This window comes from Trichomycterus rosablanca, chromosome 26, assembly GCF_030014385.1.
Source record: "Trichomycterus rosablanca isolate fTriRos1 chromosome 26, fTriRos1.hap1, whole genome shotgun sequence".
Lineage (NCBI taxonomy): Eukaryota > Metazoa > Chordata > Actinopteri > Siluriformes > Trichomycteridae > Trichomycterus > Trichomycterus rosablanca.
This window is the reverse complement of record NC_086013.1, coordinates 509,957-519,119: the sequence shown is the minus strand read 5'-3', so window position 1 is coordinate 519,119 and position 9,163 is coordinate 509,957. Positions and strand designations below refer to the sequence as shown.

Genomic DNA, 9,163 nt, shown 5'->3' with positions numbered 1-9,163 from the left:
CTGAGCTTCGAACTGAAGTGTGTGTGTGTGTGTAATATTATTTTATATTTCTGATGTTCTAACAGGCAGATTTTTTTTGTATTCCACGTGTCCAGTGTTTTAATGAACGTGGTGCTTTTAATAACCGAGTCTGTACCTGAAATTCAGAATTAATTTATTTCTTTTGTATTAATGTGCAGTTTTTTAAACATTTAATAAACAGGTGAGTTTAAAACTGAGGCCTGGATGTAATTGATCATTCTTCTGCTTTCTGGAGGATGAATGTGTGGAAATGAGGTGGATTTATGACTTTATTGTGTATCTTTATTGATCAGTATTGTCCTGATGAAGTGCTGCAGGCTGGTGGAGCTTCAATATAAAGAATTCATTTTTCTCCGTCCTGAGATTTGAGCGGCTCATGTTTCTTTCAGGGCTTTTATTTCCATTTATTTATTTTTATAGATGTGGAGGGGAACACACACACACACACACACACTGATTATCTCCTCACAGAAGCACCTAGGCAGCAGTGAACAGTTAGTTCTGGACTTTGACACAAACCTCCTCCATAAACAATGTTGTAGACCAGGTTCAAAAAGAGGAATTTATAGAAATGAGATGATTTACCTGCATACAGATTAAACTCCACACAGACATGAATCAGAAGCTTTTGATGATCTTATCTGAACCGAGTGAGTTTTCTCCCCCTCCTGAAACATTCCAGTTGGTGGATTGGTTGCTCTAAACCGCCCCTAGTGTGAGTAACTGAACGTGTTTTGCTCTGTGGTGGATGGTGCTCTGATAGTGCATGGTGACCTTGATCAGAAGTGAAAATAAATGAATTCATGAGTGAATAAATGAGCTGGTCTGTGTGCAGTACACAAGCGCAGCAGGAAACGTCTTTTTATATGATTTAGAGCAGCCAATCCACCTTCTGCACGTCTCTTTAGGAAGCCCAGGTAAGTTTAATGGGGACATATAAAATCCTTACAGACAGAGAATGGAGATGAGGATCAAATCCTGGTACCCAGGACCCTTGTTGCTGTGCTGCACCCACTGTTCCACCTGCACCCATAGATGTGAACCTTGGCTCGTGATTGGATGTATTTTAGGACAATAGCGCCATCTGGCGGAGAAACCTCAGAAGCGCAGTGGGGGCATTATTACATACACATGGATTAGAGAGTCTCTGTACGTTCACGATCTTTGGTTTTACTTCTGCGTCATCATTAAGCGACTCTCAGGAAGCGTTCCTTACGCCCCCGTATGTTTTTTGTTGTGAATTGCAGTTCAAGAGCGTGATTAATTTCTATCATTTTAAATCAAAATGCCGAAGGTGGTGTCCCGCAGTGTGGTGTGCTCTGATACCAGAGACAGAGAGGAGTATGACGATGGAGAGAAGCCGCTTCATGTTTATTACTGTTTATGTGGACACATGGTTCTGGTACTGGGTGAGTTAGCTTTAGCTTTAGCATCGTAAATAATAGTTTTTCTTATCGACTAAAATGAAACTTTATTTATTAGTTGTGTCAGTTTTTCTTTTTGTAATTCTTTTTTATTCTGGTGTGGTGCAGATTGCTTTAAATCAGCAGTAAAGGTACAAAACAAACTCACAATTTTGCGAACGTCTCACATGATGAGTTATATTTTATTAATAATTAAATGAATATAAGAAGTAAGATCACCGCAGATTGTTTCATCTCATGTTTGTTCTTTATAATGATGAGACAGTTTTACTGTAAATAATGTAAAATTCATGATTAGGGAACTACAGCTGTGCGGAACACTGTTACAGCTCACTGTAATAAAGCCAGTGTTTGTAAGTGTAGAATTTACACATTAAGTCTAAAAGAAATGAAATATAATGTTTATTACTGATCAAACACACAAAGAGACGCTTCTAATAGTTACTAAAGCAGGTAGAAAATCATTCAGATACAGAATCAGGAGCTTCAAGTTATTTTCATATCAAACATAAACAGGGAAACAGTCTGATCTGATCTGATCTAAATGAGTCTGATCATAACATGGCTGTTGATATCAGGCTGGTTTGATTTTGTCACAGAACGATACGAACAAGAGAAAAGCATCCAGTGAACGGAAGTTCTGCAGGTCAAAATGCCTTACTGATAAAAGAGTTTAGAGAAGAATCGCTGTTTACGTTCTGGAATTTATCTGACGCTTTTCTTCAAAGCAAAGTTGCACTGATGATGAAATACAGCTCAGTACGGTTAAGGTTTAAAGCCCCAGAGTGACAAACTGGTGGTGGTGCGGCTCCTTAAACCAGTAACCTTCCCATCACTAGTGTGGTGTCTTAAATTCTGAGCTACCAACCACCCAAAACTCTTAATCTTACTATTCACCAGAAAATTGCAGGATTTGTTTGATCCGAGCTCTGTGTGGTGTGTGTTTATTTAGATAATAAACAGTTTATACAGTGTGTGTGTGTGTGTGTGTGTGTGTGTTTCCTTTAGATTGCCAGCTAGAGAAATTACCCATGAGGCCACGGGACAAGGCGCGAGTGATTGACGGAGCCAAACACGCCCACAAGTTCTGTAACATAGACGAGGACGAGAGTGTGTACCTGAAAAGGTTAAGTGTGTTTCAAAGTGTGTGGATTTCAGCACTGATTGTGTGTGTGTGTGTGTGTGGGTGTGTGTGGGTGTGTGGGTGTGTGTGGGTGTGGGTGTGTGGGGGTGTGGGGGTGTGTGTGTGTGGGTGTTAATAAGTGTGTTTAATATGTTTCAGGCCGGAGGGAATCGAGCGTCAGTATCGGAAGAAGTGTGGCAAGTAAGAACTCTATAAGATCTATGATTGTTCATCAGGGCCCCCTGATGTCAGTAGTGTGAGATTTCATCAGATTTGCTGAATCTTTCCACAATATCATGTACAGCAGGTGGTGAAAGATTATTAGATAAATGATTAGAAATCTTGCATTGAGAAATGTAGTTTCTCTCCTGAAGTTTGGAACACAGTGGTGAGCCACGCCCCGTCATTGCTTTGTACAGACCGATCCTTTGGTGGATCCTTTTATAGCAGCTCACCTGCTGACTGTGACGGTTCCTCCTCTGTGTGTGTAGGTGTGGTCTCCTCCTGTTCTACCAGCACCAGATGAAGAACGCTCCGGTCACCTTTATAGTGGACGGCGCTCTGGTGAAGTTCGGCGAGGGATTCGGTAACACCAGCGTGTACAGTCAGAAACAGGAAACGCCCAAGAAAGTCCGGGTACGAGATACACACGATAAATGTGGGATTTCCTACAGGGTGACTGTCGAGCTGCTGCTTACACTCTCTCTGTGTGCGTGTGTGCGCGTGTGTGCAGGTGATGATGACCAAGCGTACCAAAGACATGGGAAAGTTCAGCTCTGTTACCGTATCAACCATCGATGAGGAAGAGGAGGAGATCGAAGCGGTGAGTCCTCTCTTCACCTGCACTGTGATTGGTAGATTAAGTGGTGCCAGTTTCACACTGGGGTGGTACCTACATGGCACTGGCACCACCTGACAGAAATGCTCCAGTGTAAGGTGATTGGCTGGCTGATGGGAATAAGCTTCCTGATTGGCTGTTGTCTTTGGGTTGAAAGAAACTGTGATACTTGGATGGAAACTTGATAGATACTTAATCAAGCGATGTGATTGGCTGTTACAGAAAAAAATGATTGTGGGTTTTAACACAGCGATGTGATTGGCTGTGTGTTACAGAGGGAGGTGGCGGACTCCTATGCTCAGAACGCTAAGGTGATTGAGAAGCAGTTGGAGAGGAAGGGCATGAGCAAGAGACGCCTACAGGAACTGGTAACCACACACCCACACACACACTCACACACACACACACACACTCTCACACACTCGTACACACTCACACACTCACACACTTTCCTCACCACACATATGCACAAATACGGAGGGATTTATATCCTGGTCACACGTGTCACCCTGTCCTACAAAGTCCTGATATCTTCTGTGTGTGTTTGCATCGTACAGGCGGAGCTAGAAGCTAAGAAGGCCAAGATGAAGGGAACGCTGATCGACAACCAGTTCAAATAGTGTGTGTGTGAGTGTGTGAGTGTGTGAGTGTGTGAGTGTGTGAGTGTGTGAGTGTGTGAGTGTGTGTGTGTGTGTGTGTGTGTGTGTGTGTGTGTGTGTGGGTGTGATGGATTTCTGCTGGATGTTTAATTTTGTAAATATGGTTTTATTTCTGAAATAAACTCATCCCTCCTCTCTGTACACGCCTCATGTTTACGTTGAACAGTTTCCTATAGAAGATTTAAAAGATGAGCGGCGGTTTAATGTGGTAACCCTTCACCGGGCAGGAGGAAGCATGTGCTAGCCTGCTGCCCTCATCATGGCCAGTATGGGTGTGGTGTGCTTGGTAGAGGTCAGAGGTTAACTGAATGAATTGGTTAGGGCGGAATAGGAGAAGTGCTGAAGCGTTTCTAGTTCAGTCCACTAGGTGGCGAGCTGCACCTTCATATATACACAGACACACAACCCAAGAGTTTTTATATCAGCCAATCAGCAGCCTGGAAAAATACTTGGCCTGGACTTTGGACATATCCTAACACAGACAGGGTGTGAGCAGGACAGGGAGGTACAGTTTTATTATGCTAATATATAAAATAAAGTAGTTTCATGTGAACGAGCACAGCGATCAGTGTTTAATCCTCATGTACTGAGCAGAGCAGGTGAACCGGGTGCTAAACTGATCCAGGCTCCTAGAGACCCGGGCGTGATCCTGGCACCCTGGAACCCAGGTCTTGGCAGTGCCAGTGGCCGGTCCGTTCTCAGACAAGGGCAGTGGTGTGTGTGGAGCGCCCGCCAGGCCGGCTGGCATTGAGACTTGTGGCGCTTGGCTGGCACATCAGACAGCCGTGCCACCCGACTGCCAGATGTGTTTAATCGTTGAACGTTAACCGGCATCTGTTTCATCGATGGGAATAAGAACACAAGTCTGATTACTCTGTGTGTGTGTGTGTGTGTGTGTGTGTGTGTGTGTGTGTGTGTGTGTGTGTGTGTGTGTGTGTGTGTGTGTGTGTTAAAGCTCGGCACACTCATAAACATGAGCTCATATTTTTAGTTTTGTGGTAAATTGGAGTTAATTTCGCCAGAGAGACTCAAAAACAAACAACACTATAAAACCACACACACACACACACACACGTGATGAGCTCGGGTGATGGAACTAAACCCTTTGGTACTGGAACCAAACTCTTTAGCTTTAGAACTGAACCCTTTGGTTTTAGTCTGAAGGTCTATAATGTTTTAATTTTTTTAGAATTAGACTCAGTACCAGGTACTCTAGACTCTACTCTAGTCGTACAGCTAAGTTTAGGATTCTGAACTTGACCCAGTATTTAACCCTCTAGACTCTGGACCTGACTTGGAATCTAGAACACCTGAACTCGACCCAAACTCTTTAGCTTGAGGTTCTGGAACTCTTGTACTCTGGAATGGTTTGAAGTTTGGACTTCAGGACTCTCGGCGGATGAGGACAGACCTTGTGGACGTTGAGGCTTGGGACTCTGGCTGTAGATCTTAAAAACCTTAAAATCTCTGTTTATATTTTGGACTGAATGATTTGAAACAGGACGTGCTGAACCCTACACACTCGACCCGACTCTGGCGGCTGGAGACTCCAAGCTGGACTCAGAGTACCAAATCATAAAAAGGTCAGACTCATAAACATGTCTGGTACTTGTGTGTTTTCCTCTGTGTGTGTGTGTGTGTGGGCATTCACATGCCCGCTGTGCTGACCTGTCCCTCCCAGTTTGATGCCGAAGTGGATTTTACACATCGCTGCACAAACACACACAACATTACAGCGAGCCTCCCATCGCCAGACTGTCTGTACCAGTGTGTGTGTGTGTGTGTGTGTGTGTGTGTTGGAGATGAAGGGCAGGTTCTTTTGGTGAATGATTAAATTTGTAGTTAATCGAACCATCAAACACAGCTCAGCAGGAACACACACACACACACACACACACACACACACACACACACACTATGTGGCCGAAAGTATTTGGACACCTGCACGTTTCAAAATCTTACCACCTCTGTGGCTATAACAGCACCCACTCTTTTAGGAGAGATTTCCACATGATTTTGGAGTGAATTTGTGGCCATTCAGGTCAGGTCACTCAGTCCTCAGTGGGGTGGAGGTCAGAACTTTGTGCAGGTCACTGAAGTTTGTCCATATTAAACTCCTCAGATCAAAGCAGGTCTTCCTTCATGTGTATAAAGTGTGTATACATGTTTACAGACCGTGTGTGTGTGTGTGTGTGTGTGTTCTGGTCTTGTTGTTGTCTGTTGATGTGGAAACGATGCTTTCTGACACATGAACCACCAGAGCCGGGTCATGTGTAACAGACCTGATCACAACCAATCAGATCACTTGCTTCTGAACTCACGGCCAATCAGATCTCTAGGCTCGCAGACCCTGCTGACGCCACGGCGACTAGCGACCTAATTCGGCTTTTAAAGGGCCTGTGTGTGTGTGTGTGTGTGTGTGTGCTGTCCCCCCACATACACACACACACACACACACACACGCAGGAGGTATAGCAATGACCTTTAAGTATTTGTCCTGAAAGTCTTTACGTTTTACTTTGATGTTGTGTGTGTGTGTGTGTGTGTGTGTGTGTGAGACAGAGTGTTGGGTGATGGAGGGATGGAGTGTGACATCCTTTCTTTTATCCCATAATCCTCCACAATCTTTCTCTTTCAGCGTCTTTTTGTCTCTCATCCCACATTCATTCTTCCTTCCTTCCTTACTTACTTACCCCTACAGTTCAGAATAACTCTCACACACACACACACACACACACACACACTCACACATTCACTCAGTAAAGCAGGACCATCTGAGCGTGTGGTTTGCATTTTCGTCCGAGTGGACGAAGGAAATCAGCAGTGACGTCTGATTACATGAACTTATTTATCTTTATAACAACAGAAATTATGAACATTCATTTTACTTTTAAACACTTCAGCTTCTATTATTCTGTTAAACACTAAAATATAAAGGTAAAGTAATTATAAATAAATAAAACTGTGTATTTATACAGGCTAAAAGTTTATTCTATTTATTACATGTAATAAACTTTAACACTTTTTATATTAATAAGCTGAACTGTTGGATTTTAGGAGGAAGAGAATCAACAGGGTTTAGTTTAATATGATTTTTATAATTATTTTTAATAAGCTGAATAGCTTTTTATTAAAAAAAATATTTACATTATTTTCTGCTTTCTGCTCTTTTTAATAAAATAAAATATTTCACCTAGAAGCACTGAAATGTTTCACAAATGAATTACAGCCTCTTTTTATTTTAACAATTCATTAATGTTAAATCACATTTTTATTATGTATTAAATGCTTTAAAATAAATGTAAAACATGTTAAATATATAAAAAAAAAGATATTAAATCTATGTAAGTTAAATAGTTAAATTTGTTGCATTTTAAATAGGCATATTTATTTATTTATTTATTTTTACCTTTAAGCTGCTGCTAGAGGGTGTAATCATATTATATACAGCATATAATATTTAATATAGGATCAGATCTGACCTGCAGGTCACATTAAAGCAGCAGACTATTTTTATATCATAAATATTTGTTTACAATAGATATAATTCATATAAAATTATCACAATGTAAAATTTGCTATAAATGAAAACGAACATTTCTGCTTTTTATACAAAGTCATATTTTGCTTAAGACATTTTAGCAGGGATGTGTGTGTGTGGGGGGGGGGGGGGGGGGTGAGAGGAGCGTGTTGGGTTACGAGACACCAACTTTACAAATGTTGAAATGTGGTGAAATGGAGCGAACGTTATACTGAAGGAACTGAGACCCTGATCAGAAGGTCATACTGTACCAAACACCCACTGATCTTCACATCTAATACAGCTCCACATCCAGTCAGGAAATCATTTTATTTTTGGTGTTTCAGAGATTTTGAAACGTGAGGTGTTTTAACACTTCATTTTAAAATTCTTCTACAGTTTAATAATGTTTGTTAAAGATGTTTAGATGAACTGTGTTGAGTAATAAATCTATTAGATGAAATAAATAAAGTAAATGATGTAAATGAACTTTTCTGCTCCTCTCGCTGAAAAAAGCTCAGACGCTGAATCAGACAGTCGAGATAAAATCATCCACTGTGTGTTTCCAGAGTATGTGTTGTGTTCTGCGGGTTCTGGAGCTCCAGGAGGAACTTTTTTATGGTTATTATTTTATTTAGAACTGGAACGATTTAAATATTTCAGTTCTAAACGTGATTGATTACTTTTGATTTGTGGAACTGGTTTATTATTCCAAAGTTTTGTAATCAAAGTGAAATGAATGTGTAGAACCATGTGTGGTGTCTCTAATACACACACACAGTTTCTCCGAGTGTGTGTGTGTGTGTGTGTGTGTGTGTGTGTAATGAGATGATGGATGGGATTTTGGGGCTGGCAGAGCCTCTGTGTTTGAATAGTTGGATGCTTGAGCTGAGTGAACAGTGGAGTTAAACGCTGCAGATTGTTTCAAGACGTGCTTCGGGATGGTGGCCGTAACTCTACACGTTGTTCTACGAGGGCTCGGCATGTTCCCCATTTATTTGGGAGGCTTTTGTTATGACAGCAGTATGGACTCTCCTCTTTACCCTGCATGTGGGACGTGAGCCTGATGCGACATTTTCTCCTGAATTTAGACATTTTTCTGCAAACACTCGCGGTGAGATTTACTCGGACGGAACAGGAGTTCATTCTCCGTTTAGAGACGCCACTGAAGCTCTGCGGGCCCGAGTCCTGCTCCCCTCCTAAAGTCCTGCTCCCCTCCCAAAGTCCTGCTCCCCTCCTAAAGTCCTGCTCCCCTCCTAAAGTCCTGCTCCCCTCCCAAAGTCCTGCTCCCCTCCTAAAGTCCTGCTCCTCTCCTAAAGTCCTGCTCCTCTCCTAAAGTCCTGCTCCCCTCCCAAAGTCCTGCTCCCCTCCTAAAGTCCTGCTCCTCTCCTAAAGTCCTGCTCCCCTCCTAAAGTCCTGCTCCTCTCTTAAAGTCCTGCTCCTCTCCTAAAGTCCTGCTCCCCTCCCAAAGTCCTGCTCCCCTCCTAAAGTCCTGCTCCTCTCCTAAAGTCCTGCTCCTCTCCTAAAGTCCTGCTCCCCTCCCAAAGTCCTGCTCCCCTCCTAAAGTCCTGCTCCTCT

General features: G+C 42.4%; 1 protein-coding gene across 1 annotated transcript; it reads left to right on the top strand.

Annotated features, from left to right (window-relative positions):
* Positions 1–1,233: 1,233 nt before the first annotated feature.
* steep1 (STING1 ER exit protein 1) lies at positions 1,234–4,204 on the top strand. Its single transcript, XM_062988750.1, has 7 exons — positions 1,234–1,430; positions 2,454–2,571; positions 2,728–2,769; positions 3,060–3,204; positions 3,302–3,391; positions 3,682–3,774; positions 3,964–4,204. Exons 1-7 carry the CDS (start codon positions 1,307–1,309, stop codon positions 4,024–4,026), a joined length of 675 nt encoding a protein of 224 aa, XP_062844820.1. The 5' UTR covers positions 1,234–1,306; the 3' UTR covers positions 4,027–4,204.
* The last annotated feature ends 4,959 nt before the right edge of the window (positions 4,205–9,163 follow it).

Excerpts from the sequence above, each read along its gene's own strand:
- steep1 (XM_062988750.1), top strand. The coding sequence starts at position 1,307 with ATGCCGAAGGTGGTGTCCCGCAGTGTGGTGTGCTCTGATACCAGAGAC. Across the intron at positions 3,392-3,681 it reads AAGAGGAGGAGATCGAAGCG|AGGGAGGTGGCGGACTCCTA; the intron begins GTGAGTCCTCTC and ends TGTGTGTTACAG. Across the intron at positions 3,775-3,963 it reads AGAGACGCCTACAGGAACTG|GCGGAGCTAGAAGCTAAGAA; the intron begins GTAACCACACAC and ends TGCATCGTACAG.